This window comes from Salvelinus namaycush, chromosome 34, assembly GCF_016432855.1.
Source record: "Salvelinus namaycush isolate Seneca chromosome 34, SaNama_1.0, whole genome shotgun sequence".
Lineage (NCBI taxonomy): Eukaryota > Metazoa > Chordata > Actinopteri > Salmoniformes > Salmonidae > Salvelinus > Salvelinus namaycush.
The window spans coordinates 25,193,143-25,209,606 of NC_052340.1; the positions used below are offsets into that span (position 1 = coordinate 25,193,143).

Genomic DNA, 16,464 nt, shown 5'->3' on the forward strand with positions numbered 1-16,464 from the left:
GACATGCCTTGGTAGGGGCAGTAAAATTGAAATATAATAGATATTAAACCTCCCTTGTCTTAAAGTTATTATTATTATTCAGTATATTCAGTCATGTATCTCTATTTACTGTACGTTAACACCCAATTCATCCATATGCTAATTTGGGGAGGAGTTTCCGGACCATATGGGATGGTAACGCCAGTCCTCAAGGGCCTGATTGGTGTCACACTTTTTCCCCAGCCCCAGCTAACACACCTGACTCCAATAATCAACTAATCATGATGTTCAGTTTAGAATTCAATTAGTTTAATCAGCTGTGTTTGCTAGGGATTGGGGAACAGTGTGACAGCACTCTAGACCCCGAGGACTGGAATTGCCAATCCACAGAGCTGAGAGAGGATGTGGTGAGAAAAATAAAAGTTTCATCAGAACTCTGACTACCATGTCAGTGCTACATCCTATGAATGTGGCTAAAGTTTCTCCTGTTGAGAAAAGCAAATGAGCTGTTCTCTGAATGGGGTCAGGACCATGGAACATGATGTGTCTCAGATGTCGTCATGGAGTCCGTAAAGCATCACAGAGTCTGGAGCACAGGAGGCTGCTGAGGGGAGGATGGCTCATAATAATGGCTGGAATGGAGTGCATTTAATAGTATCACACACGGAAACCTTGTGTTTGACGTGTTCGATACCATTCCATGTATTTCACTCCAGCCATTACTATGAGCCCGTCCTCTCCAAATAAGGTGCCATCGGCCGCCTGTGTTCTGGAGGGTTGATCTAGCGGTTTCTCTCCTCACAGGGCACACAGCATGCTCTCTGTCAGAGAGCCGTGGTTGTAGTGGGGACTGGAAGCTCCGGTGTGTCTGCCTGTTGGGAGTGGTGTGGTTGGATGAGTCAGAGACACCACTAGGCCAAAATAAAGAGGCGTGGTTCTCTCTCAGTATTTCATGCCCTCATCCCTCCGTCATGTCGTCAGCTGCGTGTCTCCATCGGCACCCGCAGACTTTGGATCTCTCTTTTCTCAACCCATTCCTTCTTTCTTCCTTTTTCTCTGCACTCTTCCTGTCCTTTTGATTTGATAAATAAAAGCTCCACTCTGGGTTTTCTTACACCTCACCGCACACAGCACTGTGCTCGCTCATTGCTTCCCATGACTTCAAAGTAGAAAGAAAAGTGTAAAAATAAGTTATTTAGCCACGAGACATAAACAGAAATGTGTTCTGTCTCATGTTTTTTTTTTTTTTCAGTAGGGGGCAAGCATTTCTTATTTTCCCTTTTTAAGTAGGCATTCATTAAAAGTTTTGGGATTTATATTATTGATTATTTTAATTACATCCTTTTACTACTTGCATTTCGTTGTTTAACGGAAGAGTTTGTGTCTTTGAAGGGGTGGGTTTTACACATCAACATAGCCAGGATGGACTTTCTTCTCCATCCTACACAGTTTGAAAGGCCTTGGTCTGGGCAGGGACCATGAGAGTGGGGGGAGTGGGTCCAGAGATCTGGTTCCTGGAGTTGATGTTGAATTTGGGGGTGCCAGGGGGCTCAGGGGTCTTGTTGGGGGGTACCACCGTTGTGTATGCTGGGGGGGACTGGGGGAAGTCAGGGGGCTGTCCATTCTCCTTAAGGGCAGCTATGGCTGGGGCCCGAGGGCGGTGCCCGTGGGGGGCGGTGTTGTGCACCATGGACTGTGTTGAGGAGGCGCCGGAGCGGGAGCTGCCAGAGCGGGACGATGACAGAGAGTTGGGCTTCACCAGCTTGGCCTTGGGAGCCTCTGCATCCTCCCTGCACAGATACACAAATCAAAAACAAACAAGAGCTACTTAGATTCGGCCAGTCATGACCCCAAGCATGCACACAGAGACAAACAAACTTAAACAAACTCTACGGCCTTTCTGAGGAGAGCCAGTGGAGAAAACGGTCTTACACAATCAGAGAAAAGGGTTTGGTGATGCTCCACTGCATTTGCTGCATTATCATCTGGGTCTGACACAAGTGTCTAAATAAAAATAGTCTAATTCGTCTAGGTCTTAATCCACTACATTACACCGGCACCACCGTTACCGACCCCACTTCAGAAAACTGCCCCATCCCATCCCACCCGCTCAGTGGCTAAACATGACATGTAAAAGGAAACACCTCCCTGTAGTCTGCATTATTTACTACACAGTCATCCCCAACCAAGCTGCATTATTCATCTAAACACCGGCAAATAAGCAGCTACATAGCCTCCAAGCAGTGAATTGTTTTCTCTTCTGCTGTAACAAGCTGCGCCATTAGCAGCCTGGAGGCCCCAGTTTACTGTAAATCTCTCTCTGGGAGTCAAACATGGCCTCAATCCACACTTAGGCCCTGCTGCCTGCTTATGGCTGCTCTGGAGAGGAGCAGAGAGGTGTGAAAAGGATGGCTCTCAGAAACCAATAAATACTATGCTTGACAATGAGAGATTTATTACAGACACACACGCAAGTGCACATACACATGCAGAGAAGTTGGTGCTTTGCTTCAGTATTTAATAAGTTAGACAGAAAAAGAGTGAAAGAGGAACAGAAGATAAAGAGATGCAGGAAGAAGAAGAAAATGACTGACCTGATCTCATTGGGAGTCTCCTCCTCCTCATACTTCTTCTTCTCTTTCTTGCGGAAGACGAACCAGATGATTAGGATGATGAGGAGAACACCAAAGGAGACGCCCACCACGGCACCTGCCAGCACGCCCATCCCTCGAACATCTGTGGATCATCACACATTTTTGACCTCAGAAGGGCAGCGGAAAACTACCATACATGTACCTGTACATAGAGTATCCACACTGTACTGTGCACACACCAAAAATATTGATGTTTTTCACATAAACAATCCCTTTAAAAATAATGATTTAGTCCCGATAGGTAAACCCTGTGAATTTGTGGATGATAGATTTTGCTGGTGTTGTGTGTATTTTGTGTTCCCTACAAAGCTATGAATCTAACAAAATGCTATCAAACCATTTCTGTTGCTGTGTTAACTTATAAATCATGTCCCCAACATTTCACCCTGTTTTGACCTTAACATTCCTGTGCCTTTCTGGAAATCTATTACCGTGACATTGAAACATTACTGTTTGAGCGAAGTCGATGACCAATGGCCACTGTTTTAACGGTACAGTCCCCAGTGTTGTGTTACTGAGGCGCAGGGGAGTGAAGCGAGGAAAAAACAATGTCCAGGTGCTATTGGAAACTACAGTCATCCATCACCATCATAGCATGGTGTGGTGCGGAGCCGGAGAGCAGCTCTCTCTACTCACACTGCATGGTGACCTCGATGATGCAGTTCTCCTCGCCAACGTCATTGCTGGCAGTGCACTTGTAGACACCTGTACTGTCCTTCGTCAGGTTCCGCAGGGTGACAATCTCTGGATTCTTCAGATCTGTAGGAGAGATAGATAGACTGTGATTTAACAACCTGCTCAACTTAGGAAAGCTGAGAGGACCGGGGTCTGTGGTGCAGTTTGTACATGTATTTCCATCTACAATGGTTTCAAGCACTTCTACAGTTAGCATGATCTTGAAGAGCAATTTGATTAACAGCATGTAATAAATCCTTGCAGTGAAGTACTGTACTTCATATCATATCTCAGCTCTGATCCACTCCATTCTTTGATAATCTAGTAACAGATCAGCAGCAAGAAAAATGCATTGTGAGGCTGTATTGAGATTAAATTGTATTGATGAGTGTTGAGCCTCGTTAGACCTGACTCAGGTCTGTTTTGGGCTGACCATTCCTGTCTGCAATAGCGTGTCAGCTCTGACGTATCACACTCTGTGGGATGGAGCAAGAGGAGAGGAACTCGCAAATGTTGATCTTGGCCTCGGAGAGATTGGGTGTACTCAAACTCAGAGTGACTCTGGTGATTGAAGACCACCGGGCTCGTAGAACCTCGTAGAATTTAGGGGGAGTTGAAAGAGTTTGTCTGAGAGAACGATGGAGATTTACGTGGCTAAGAGTCCCTTAGACATCCCTGTCATGACAGCCACGTGATATTACCTTTCACCACCACCCATAAATAATGGGCCACGACGGTGCGTTTTATCGCCCAATGAAAACGAATTAGACTGAACAGATGTTGTATCATGGAGGTCATTAATTTCTAGGCTTTTGGCATGGGCACGTGTCATCACTAATGCGAGTTGAGTGGGGAGAATAGGTGGTAAAACTGAAATGCAATGAAAGTGTGTTTTGTGCCTCAAGGGGTAGATGCGTCTAGGATAGGGATCATCAACTAGATTCAGCCACGGGCTGATTTTCTTCTTGAGTGGATGGTCACGGGGTCATAATTAGTAATCATTTGTAGAATCCATAAATGCATAAATGCATAAAACATAATCATTTCAAACCTTGCTTACATTTGTATACAATCACATATATCTCTCTATTATGCGTGGGTGTCACGCCCTGACCTAAGAGATCCTTTTTATGTCTCTATTTTGGTTTGGTCAGGGCGTGAGTTGGGGTGGGCATTCTATGTTTTGTGTTTCTATGATTTTCTATTTCTATGTTTTGGCTGGATATGGGTTCTCAATCAGGGACAGCTGTCTATTGTTGTCTTTGATTGGGAACCATACTTAGGTAGCTTTTTCCCCCACCGTTCTTTGTGTGAATTTGACTTTGTTTAGGGCACATAGCCTTTTGAGCTTCACGGTTCGTTTTTGTATTGTTTATTGTTTTGTCGGCGTCATTTTTATAAATAAAGAGAAAATGTACGCTCACCACGCTGCACCTTGGTCCTCATCTCTTAACAGCCGTGACAGTGGGAGTACTTTTGAACAGAATTTCAAAATTAAAATCATTCAGAGCTGATTTGCTGGTGATTTTACAGTCTTTTATGTCCAAATAAAATCACCCGCGGGACAAATTAGGCTGCCAGTTGGGGAACACTGGCTGAATCGCTGCTATCAGGAAGTTTTTGTGCTATAATGAATCTCCATTATATTTTGGTGTTTCGGAGGCAGACTGGAATTTAAGTGTTTGGGATAAAAATGTATTCTGGGAAATACTGTCATCAAAATATCATATACTATGTAATGTCCTCTTTAGGGGACCCGTGTTTCACATACACATGGATGAAGTGGTGTGCAGCATGTGTACTTGTGGACAATCTACTTACCTCTCAGTGCCAGTAGGGGGAGGTTCCCAACACTCTTTCCCTTATCCAGCACCCTCTCCCAATTGTATTTGATAGGGTCTGAGCCGTCACTGGATTTGCAGCTCAGTTTAACATCACTGCCCTCCAGCAGCCTGCCGTCCATCCAGCATCGTGGCTTAGAGGGCTTCACTGTAGAAACAACAGAACAGTAGTTATAAAACACTACAAATAACACTATAATACTGTAGCCGCATGTGTAAACGGGAAATAATACTTAAAGATTCTTGAGTGTAACAGTAGCCTGTTTGTTTCTCATGGAAGTCAATGCTGGGATTAAGAGTTGTGTTAAAGGCCCCAAACCTAGATCAATAAGTGACTGTGAGTTGGTTTTGAAAGCCTGCAGACAGAGACAGGTCAGGAGAGAGTGCTGTGCTCCTGAGTTTCTGTGGCCTGGGGGTCACTAGATGGCCAGCCCTTCTCTAGCTCTATGGCTGCTTCACAGCAGCTGCTCCAGTCCTCCTTATATCTCTCCCTCCATCCCTCAACCCATCCCTCCAACCCTCCACCCCTTCCTCCTTCCATCCGTCCATCCCTCCCCTCCCCTCCATCCCTTCCCTCCCAGTCTAACCGGCATGGTGAACATGCTGCTCCCACGCTCAGTAAGAGATATAATGAAAGGGCTGAGGAGAGTGCCGGGGATTCTGCAGTACATCTCACAGCTCTGTCAGGGCCAGTTAGACCAATCTATCTGCAGCCGGAGCAGCCAGAGCGAGGACACACACACACACACACACACACACACACACACACACACACACACACACACACACACACACACACACACACACACACACACACACACACACACACACACACACACACACACACACACACACACACACACACACACACACACACACACACTGAGACAGGGGCCCAGACCCAGCCAGCCACCAGCTCCTCTGCCAACCCATTATCTTAACGTCGGGACTGCAAGAGAAAAATGCAAATGTTCATCTCTCAAAATCAAAAGTGTCACTGCAAAGCTGAGGGCAATTAGTAAAAATCTAGATGCTAACTCAAAGAAATGTCTTCATGGAGGAGAGGGAGAAAAGAGAGAAATGATTAAGAGACTGTTCCATTAAAGTACCAATAACCACCGGTTGAACTAATCTCCGATGATGTTTTAATAAATTGCATGGGAGAATGATCTCACTTCTCCCGTTGGACTACTTTGTGGTATTGCTGCTCTCCACTTGCCTGTCTGTCCTTCAAAGCTGTTTGTCTATTCAACGATATGCAGAGACACATTTACCACAGAGCCAGTGAAAACTAAGCCATTTAAAACCGCCAAACCTCTGTGTATTGGGGCAATGAAAAAAATAAACAGAACAGATAATAAAACAACAATGGGGTCTTTGCCCCTCTAAAGCAGCCCAACTGGCTTTGTCATCATAGTTATGAAAGCTGAATGACGGCTCAGAACTCTGTATGGTGTTTAATAATTATAAACAGACATAACAAATATTAAATCATCATAAAGAGCTTGTCTGTAGTATATTTGATGACAGAAAACTTATTTTCATATCATGGTAGCAAAATAATTTCCTAATGTTTAACAACTAAATTCTGCATCATCTGTTTCAAGCTGACAAGAGGTCAATCCACAATGTCAGCCATTTTTCGACATATATTAGATTATGTTACTTCTATGTGCCTCAGCAACCATACATCTCAGAGACCCTCGCAATGGAGAAACAAGGCCAAACAAAAAAATCTAAATCGAATCACTCCATCTGAATCAAATTGAATCATTAGATCAGTCAGCATGACAGAGGAAATGTGCCCGGGCTAATTCCCTATTGATTAGCGTATGTGAGAGACAGAGCTGGAGAGCAGACTCACCCAGCACTATGAGGTTGACCTGGCTCCAGTGGTACTTTCCCCCCATCTTGACCTTGCAGTAGTACTCCCCAGAGTCGGTCAGCTGTAGGTCACTGAGGAGCAGGGAGGCGTCTCCTTTTAGGTAGTCCCCAGCGAAAGACAGACGACTGGTCCCGCTGGTCACCTCGTTGGTGTAAACCTGGCCCCCGAAAAACGTGATGATCTGGGTTGGGGAGAGAGACAATGAGACACACAGAGAGCTGTATGCAGAGAGATATGTAAAGGCATCAGCTCTGTATGTGGATTTAGACATACATGGACACTGCTTGCTCATAAAGACACATACACATACAGTACAGACATGTACCCTCTATTTGTCTTTCTCTCTCTCTACCTTGTAAAAAAAACACACACACACACAACAGCATCAAACACAGCTGTCACAGCAGCCTATTACTCAGGGCAAGTGAGAGCCTGCAGATGGGGACTGCTAAACGCTGGTGCCACAGCACATCAGTGCCATCGGAGCTGGGTTTACCTGCTGCGCTCGCAGGTGACGTCTGCCCATTTACACACACACACACACACACACACACACACACACACACACACACACACACACACACACACACACACACACACACACACACACACACACACACACACACACACACACACACACACACACACACACACACACACACACACACACACACACACACACACACACACACACACACACACACACACACACACACACAGAGAGCCCTGCAACAGACACTCTGTGACATGACCCTGGCACCTGCGCTATGAGTTTCAAGTTACTGTGCATTTGCCTATGGGCACACTCCTGCTGTGTTCATCCATTTTGGATGTGGAGTGTACAGTATTTGCAGGTGTGTATGTGTTTGTGCTTGTGGCTCTGAACATACGTTTATGAGAGGTGGAATGAGTGGTCTGTCTAATGTGCAATTGAATTGAATACATCAAGTTCTCAATTTTCCCCTTGTCTGTGGACGTCCTCAGGATGGGCCTATGGGTGTGTAGCACCATTAGCATTAGCATACGCATCCTCAGGTCAGCGCCAGTGAACCCTGCCCTTGCTCGGGATTTCTCTCCCCTCTGTGCTCCTGACACATGTAGCCTGTACACTCGGCAACAGAGGCTAAATGTTGACAAGCTGCTCTTTTCCATTTCAATACGACCTTCCAGCAGAAATAAAATAATGATTTATTAATTCCGCTACAGGCACAGTCTCGTTTCTAATAAAATGTTCAAGACTTTTCATTTTAATTAATGGTTTCTTCAATGTTATCTCCTCATTAAATATTCAATGCAATGTGCCAGCCCCTTCAGAGGTATCAAAGACATTTGTTTTCCCCTTTCTTCCCTTCTCTTCCTCCTCCCTTCTCTCCCTCCTCCCTTTTCTTGTGGAACCAAATCTCTCATTGCTAATCAACAGATCAGTGTGTAAATGAATGACTTTCAAAGAAATTAGAAATCTCTTTCATCTGATAAGGCCTGTTGTCACGTTCGTCGTAACGATGAGACCAAGGCGCAGCGTGATTTGAATACATTCTTATTTAATCAAAGAAAGAATACTGAACAAACTATACAAAGCAACAAAACGAACGTGACGCTAATATAACTGAGTGCTGACATGCAACTACACATAGACAATAACCCACAAAACCAAAATGGTAAATGGCAACCTAAATAGGATCCCCAATCAGAGACAACGATAAACAGCTGCCTCTGATTGGGAACCAATTCAGGCCACCATAGACCTACATATACCTAGACAATACCAAAACCCCATAGATATACAAACCCCCCTAGATAAGACAAAAACACACATACCCCCCTCGTCACACCCTGACCTAACCAAAATAATAAAGAAAACAAAGATAACTAAGGTCAGGGCGTGACACCTGTTGAAATTTCACAGTATTACTGTTATCAGATAGTACACTTCATTAAGAAAAAACTGTAACAAATCAAAACAGAAACTGATACTTTAACATCTTCTGAGAGCTAGAAGACAAGTAATTACACTAGGACTGTTTTTAGACTCGGGTAGATGATAAAAGGTGGGTGATAGGATGGATCCATTTTTATTATATTTAGAGCTGGCAGTATTGATGTTGTCTAATTCATATCTCAGGGACTGGAATGTCTAGGTATACTATTTTCACAGCTGTTGTGATGTACAGGCTTCTCTGGTCTAATGTACAGGCTTTATTTAGTAACTGTGGCTCAGGAGGACTTTCAGCCACAGTAATTTGTTTACTACTGTATCTCAGTCGATATCGTTTCACTTCAGGGAATCTGAAAAAGCCTACAGTATATTCGGAATGTATTCAGACCCCTTCACTTTTTCCACATTTTGTTACATTACAGCCTTATTCTAAAATGTATTAAATAAAACATTTTCTCATCAATCTACAAACAATACCCCATAATGATAAGGTAAAAAACGTTTTTTTGAAATGTTAGCAAATGTATAAAAATACAATTAAAAAAATGTATTTACTTAAGTTATTCAGACCCTTTGCTATGAGCCTCGAAATTGAGCTCAGGTGCATTCTGTTAACATTGATCGTCCTTGAGATGTTTCTACAACTTGACTGGAGTCCACCTGAGTTAAATTAAATTGATTGGACATGATTTGGAAAGGCACACACCTGTCTATATAAGGTCCCACAGTTGATAGTGCATGTCAGAGCAAAAATCAAGCCATGAGGTCGAAGGAATTGTCCGTAGAGCTCCGAGACAGGATTGTTTCGAGGCACAGATCTGGGGAAGGGTACCAAAAAATGTATGTAGCAATGAAGGTCCCCAAGAACACAGTGGCCTCCATCATTCTGAAATGGAAGACGTTTGGAACCACCAAAGCTCTTCATAGAGCTGCCTGCCCGGCCAAACTGAGCAATCAGGAGAGAAGGGCCTTGGTCAGGGATGTGACCAAGAACCTGATGGTCACTCTAACAGAGCTCCAGAGTTCCTCTGTGGAGATGCCAGAACCTTCCAGAATGACAACCATCTCTGCAACACTCCACCAATCAGGCCTTTATGGTAGAGTGGCCAGATGGAAGCCACTCCTCTGTAAAAGGCACATGACAGCCCGCTTGGAGTTTGCCAAAAGGCACCTAAAAGACACTCAGACTATGAGAAACAAGATTCTCTGGTCTGATGAAACCAAGATTGAACTCTTTGGCCTGAATGCCAAGCGTCATGTCTGGAGGAAACCAGGTACCGCTCATCCCCTGGCCCATACCATCCCTACGGTGAAGCATGGTGGTGGCAGCATCATACTGTGGGGATGTTTTTCAGCAGCAGGGACTGGGAGACTAGTCAGGATGGAGGAAAGATGAACGGAGCAAAGTACAGAGAGATCCTTGATGAAAACATGCCCTAGAGCACTAAGGACCTCATACTGGGGTGAAGGTTCACCTTCCAACAGTACAACGACCCTAAGCACACAGCTAAGACAACACAGGGGTGACTTTGGGACAAGTCTGAATGTCCTTGAGCGGCCTAGCCAGAGCCTGGACTTGAACCCGATCGAACATCTCTGGAGAGACCTGAAAATACTTGTGCAGCAACGCTCCCCATCCATCGTGTCAGAGCTTGAGAGGATCTGCAGAGAATCATGGGAGAAACTTCCCAAATACAGATGTGCCAAGCTTGCAGTATCATACCCAAGAAGACTTGAGGCTGTAGTCGCTGCCAAAGGTGCTTCAACAAAGTACTGAGTAAAGGGTCTAAACACTTATGTAAATGTGATATTTATTTTTTGACATTTGCAAACATTTCTAAAAACCTTTTTTTCGCTTTGTCATTATGAGTTATTGTGTGTAGATTGATGAGGCAAAAAAAAAAACGATTTAATCCATTTTAGAATAAGGCTGTAGCGTAACAAACTGTGCGAGAGTAACAGTAAACTGTAGGAAGTAGAAAAGGGCTGAGATGGGAAGGAAACAAATTGGTGGAACATTGTGTTGTATTAGTGTGCCTTTGAAGAAGCTAAAATAAATCAGATTGGTTGCAACAAAGAGATTGAGGGAGAGAGGGGGAGGTACAGAAAAGGAGAGAGAAGAGAGAGAGAGAGAAGAGAAGAGAGAGAGAGAGAAGGAAAGAGGCAAGAGCGAGAGAGAGCAGCTTCCTCACCACTCTCTGCTTGGAGTTGGGCTTCTGCAGTAGCCACTCGATGTCGAGCAACTGCACATTGGATTGCCAGAACTGATGGTGACACGGCAGGGTGGCGTTGTCTCCGACGACTCTCTTCATTTCTGTCTGGGCGCCGACCGTCAGCAGGCTCAGCAGCACTGGAGAGACAGAGAGAGAGAACAAAGACACTGTCAGACAACTAGAACCAGATACACCACCAGACAGCAGCCACAGGCAGAAAATATCTGGGGTAAAAAACCTAGTGAGGTAGGAAACCCCATCAGAATTACTAGGACATAACACATAAAAGAAACAGAATCAAACAAACAAAACCATCTAAACCACAATGAGACAAAGACTATAACTAGAGTCAATTTCTCCCAAGCCCACCTAGCTGTCAGGTTGTTTGCTGTACAACAGGGTCTGAGTTGCACTAGGCTCCGTCAGCTGTGTACGTGGGGCTTGTGGCTCGGACCCTGGCCATTGGCCAGACTGTCAAGGGCCTGCTATGCAGTGGGGGTCGCTGGGTTAATTTATTGGAGGATGCTGGACAGCCCCGCTGGGTTGAGGGGAATTAGACAGAGGCGTCAGGGGGATTTGAAGAGGGATGGAGCTCATGGGGGCCGTTGGGTGACCAATGGGACATACGACTCCCTTCCACTGGTAGACACAGCACAGGGAAAACAATGCACATGCTCCACAGCCCCCATGACGCCTCTGGCTTACTCGCTCAAATGCGATAGATATTTTTGGTGCTTCAGCATTAACCAAAGCAGCACATGTCATTTAGCCACTGCAGAGAGCCGGCTAAGAGCCTGGCTTCAAAGTGCTCTAAATAAAGTTATCAAACGCTTGTTCGGCTGCAGTATGTCCTGGTCATGTAAATATACTCATTTTTATTACTCAGTGGTGTGTCGCTGATTAGGTGCTGAGTGGTTCAATAAATCACTAAATATACAATGTGGTGTACATACTTACACAAACACTGTATTGTCTGTGGGCTGGCCCTGAGTATATCGGGGATTGAGAGATTAAACAGACAGCGACTCATTGAAAGAATGCCTTTGTGCCCTATCACCCTCGATCACATGTTGTCAATGTTCAGTGGATCACCATATGTGGTCAATGTATCAGCCGAAGGCACATTTCTTCTTATTCAGTGGCCAGTCTCTCAGGAACAGCACAAGTAAGAGCGGTCAGAGTCAATGAGAATGATCGCTTGTCTGCCTCATAAAATAGGTGACTTGGTGTAGGGATGTGGTAAAGAGGGCGACATCTTAAAAGTTCTGTCACTTTTACCCTGCCTTCATGTACATATCTACCTGAAATACCTGGTACCTCTACACATCGATCTGTTACTGGTACTCCCTTTATGTAGCTCCACATTGATCTGATACTGGTACTCCCTATATGTAGCTCCATATTTATCTGTTACTGGTACTCCCTTTATGTAGCTCCACATTGATCTGATAATGGTACTCCCTGTATGTAGCTCCATATTTATCTGTTACTGGTACTCCCTTTATGTAGCTCCACATTGATCTGATACTGGTACTCCCTTTATGTAGCTCCACATTGATCTGATACTGGTACTCCCTTTATGTAGCTCCACATTGATCTGATACTGGTACTCCCTTTATGTAGCTCCACATTGATCTGATACTGGTACTCCCTTTATGTAGCTCCACATTGATCTGATAATGGTACTCCCTATATGTAGCTCCACATTGATCTGATACTGGTACTCCCTTTATGTAGCTCCACATTGATCTGATACTGGTACTCCCTTTATGTAGCTCCACATTGATCTGATACTGGTACTCCCTGTATGTAGCTCCACATTGATCTGATACTGGTACTCCCTTAATGTAGCTCCACATTGATCTGTTACTGGTACTCCCTTTATGTAGCTCCACATTGATCTGATACTGGTACTCCCTGTATGTAGCTCCACATTGATCTGATACTGGTACTCCCTGTATGTAGCTCCACATTGATCTGATACTGGTACTCCCTGTATGTAGCTCCACATTGATCTGATACTGGTACTCCCTGTATGTAGCTCCACATTGATCTGATACTGGTACTCCCTGTATGTAGCTCCACATTGATCTGATACTGGTACTCCCTGTATGTAGCTCCACATTGATCTGATACTGGTACTCCCTGTATGTAGCTCCATTCTCGTGTATTTTACTCCTCGTGTTTCTATTTAAATGTTGTATTATTATTTTTCAACTCTGCATCGTTGGGAAAGGCTCGTAAGCAAGCATTTCATGGTAAAGTTGTATTCGACAACTATGGCAAATATATTTTATTTGGTACAGGGAGGGAGGTATCATACCTGCAAACCCGTTATTCAGAAGCGGTTGAATGACTCATAGGGATGACATCATTACTCTGTGAACTTTGTGTGCAGCTCTTTAAGTTTATTTGACTTTCACATTTCCCTGACGCAATAACCCTGGGCTCCACACCAGTCACTCACATCCATCTGAGTCACCACGTTGACCCAACCCCAGCTGCCCTCTCTGACTGGCACCCAGCAACACAGGAAAGGAGGCCATATTACAGTACAGCAGGGCCCACAGTCCGCTCAATACAGCCCTGGTGACAGGACACATTACTGTCCTCCTACTGCTCTCGCTCTCCCCTGCTCTGCTCAAATCATTACTCATCAGATAAAATGGCCACCTATTTCAAGCCAAGGAGCTCCCAACTCCCCTGAAGGTAACCCCGTTCATGACTTTTTAATGCAGCATTTGCAGAGCCATTCATCTTGTGGGCACCCCGCAGATATTACTTTGGATGGAAGTCATGGAGGGGAGCCTAGGAGAGAACGATCCAGCCAGCACAGAGGACTGTGGGTATCCTCTCAGCATAGCTCCTAATCACTTTCAGGAGGAGGAGGAAGGAGGAGTTTTGCTGGAGTGTGTGTGTGTGAGTGAGTGAGTGAGTGAGTGAGTGAGTGAGTGAGTGAGTGAGTGAGTGAGTGAGTGAGTGAGTGAGTGAGTGAGTGAGTGAGTGAGTGAGTGAGTGAGAGTGATTTTTTGGGATTGGCTTCATTCACAGTGTGCACAGCTGTGGCGGTTTGGACCGATGGAAACCATAATTTGTGAGATGCCCAGTATGCGGCATACCAGGGTGTCACAGCATACTATGGTGACTCTGTATAAGAACCTCAGGTAGTCTTTAGTTTATGTCCTTGGCATTCAATGGTCTAATATAGTGGGATATTTGAGCTTACTTTAGTTTAGTTTGTTACTTCGACCGTTTAAAAAAACAATCGCACATAAAACTTGAAAAAGCTATACATGCACATTAGTAAAATCATGGAGGATAACACACAATAATGTCTGGGACTTATTTCCATTGGGGTCCTCTTGAGACAAGATGGCTAGGCAAGATCGAACACAGTATGGCACTGAGGTAATAAAACATAAAACCAAAGAAGAACATCTATCTCATCAATGCAGTTACATCGTAGGGTACATTCATATGAGCACAGAAGACATCAAACAGTTTGGAACTTTATTTTTAAGGCAACTCATTCTACTCTGAGGCTCCAGTATACAAGTAAGTACCTTTCCCAGCATTACTCCTGAACCTGTATAAGCACACATTAGCAACACCTGGTCTGGTGCTGTGGTTGTGTGCATCCCTAACATGCAGAAAGTAATCAGTCAGATATCTGGACACAGAACCATAAATACTAATGTAAACCAGACACAGTTTAATCTGGGACACCCTAGCATCAACAGGCAGCCAGCTGAGTTCCTGAAAGCAGCTCCTGCCTATGTGAGTACGTGGACTCACATTCAATACCACCCTGATCAGCTTATTCAGGGCTATCTGGAGCTTCCCATTCAGAATCTTAGATAAGCCCCCAAACCAGGAAGTACGAGCGTAGTCAAAATTGCATTGAATTAGGGCAGTGGCTAGCACGCTCATGGAGTCCTTATCAAGCAACTTGGACTTTCTAGCCAAAAATGTGGCCCTGGCATTAAGCTTCCCTAGCACTTTAGTGGCCATGCTCACACCACCCAAGCTTCCATCAATGATGCATCCCATGTAGCAAACAGGCATTTTAGTAGTCAGCACCTCACCCCCTAACTCCACTCTGATTTCAGAGGACCAACACAATAATTGCCTCAATTTTACCTAAGTGCAGAGATAGCTTATTATCTCCAAGCCATTTGCTAATGTTAGTAAGCTCTGTGCTAAGTATGCTCTCCAAAATAGTTATATTTTATGAGACACCAGAAGTGTAGAGTCACCTGCATAAAGGACAAGATGGCAAGCACAAGCATCTTTCATATCGTTTATGTATAGTAAAAACTGTAGTGGCCCAAGCACTTTCCCCTGCTGAATGCCACAACTTATTAGTTTCGCCTGAGTCAGTGAACCATTAACCTCTAATACTTGCTCCCTACCTAGCAAGTAGAACTTTACCCAGCCTAGAGGGATACTGATTAACACCAGTGCCTCCAGTTTGGAGACAGTAATTAACTGTATCAAAGGTATCTGTAGGTCAAGCAGTACCATTCCACGAAGATTTCCCTCATCAATCTCTTTCCTGATGAAGTCAGTCAAGTAAAGTAGACATGAATCAGTGAAGTGTTTTTCTAAACACTAGATATTAGACTTTGTTGACATATTCATACATTTGCTCATGTACAACACTCTCCAGGATCTTTGATGTTATACTGAGGATAGATAAAGGCCTATAATTCCTATGGTCAGACTTTATCCCTCCTTCTCATAGAGAGGTATAACTTTAGCTTGTTTCCATGGGAAAGATGCCTTGTTCAAGAGAGAGATTAACGATATGCGTAATACAAGGGCCAAATTCCTCAGCAGAATTTCTAATAAACCTTGCAGGAATATTATCCAGGCCTGGGGCTTTGGAGCATTTAAGCTCTGCTAGCATGCGGGCTACTTTGGCTGTTGCTACCTTTGCAAAAGAAAAAGAGTTTGGCTGAACCCCTAACTCGGCATAATACTTCTTGACTTGGTCATTTCCATACAAACTAGAACTGGTGGGCAGCTTGCTAACCAGCTTGCTGACAACAGAAGTAAAAAAAAAAATTGAATTACTATGAATACCGGAGACACAGTAAATAGTCTGAGACATTATCTACTGTCAGGCACAGCAAAATTGTCAAAACATCTTCCATCACGAGCAGACCTCGGTTCAAATACTATTTCAAATACTTTCACATACAGTACATTCAAAGTAACCTTGCAGATATATTTTACTTGAAAAGACAAGTCCCACTGGGCACACACTGGTTGAATCAAT

At 44.3% G+C, this 16,464-nt stretch overlaps 1 protein-coding gene across 1 annotated transcript in view; it reads right to left on the reverse strand.

Annotated features, from left to right (window-relative positions):
• Positions 1-1,365: 1,365 nt before the first annotated feature.
• LOC120028459 (CXADR-like membrane protein) overlaps positions 1,366-16,464 on the reverse strand; it is a 156,347-nt gene continuing 141,248 nt past the window's right edge. Inside the window, exons 2-7 of the mRNA XM_038973669.1 lie at positions 11,163-11,320; positions 7,014-7,215; positions 5,130-5,297; positions 3,270-3,392; positions 2,574-2,715; positions 1,366-1,769 (exon numbers count right to left, since the gene is read on the reverse strand). Of these exons, the coding sequence (XP_038829597.1) occupies positions 1,421-1,769; positions 2,574-2,715; positions 3,270-3,392; positions 5,130-5,297; positions 7,014-7,215; positions 11,163-11,320 (1,142 nt within the window). The 3' untranslated portion in view covers positions 1,366-1,420. The remainder of the gene's footprint in view (positions 1,770-2,573; positions 2,716-3,269; positions 3,393-5,129; positions 5,298-7,013; positions 7,216-11,162; positions 11,321-16,464) is intronic.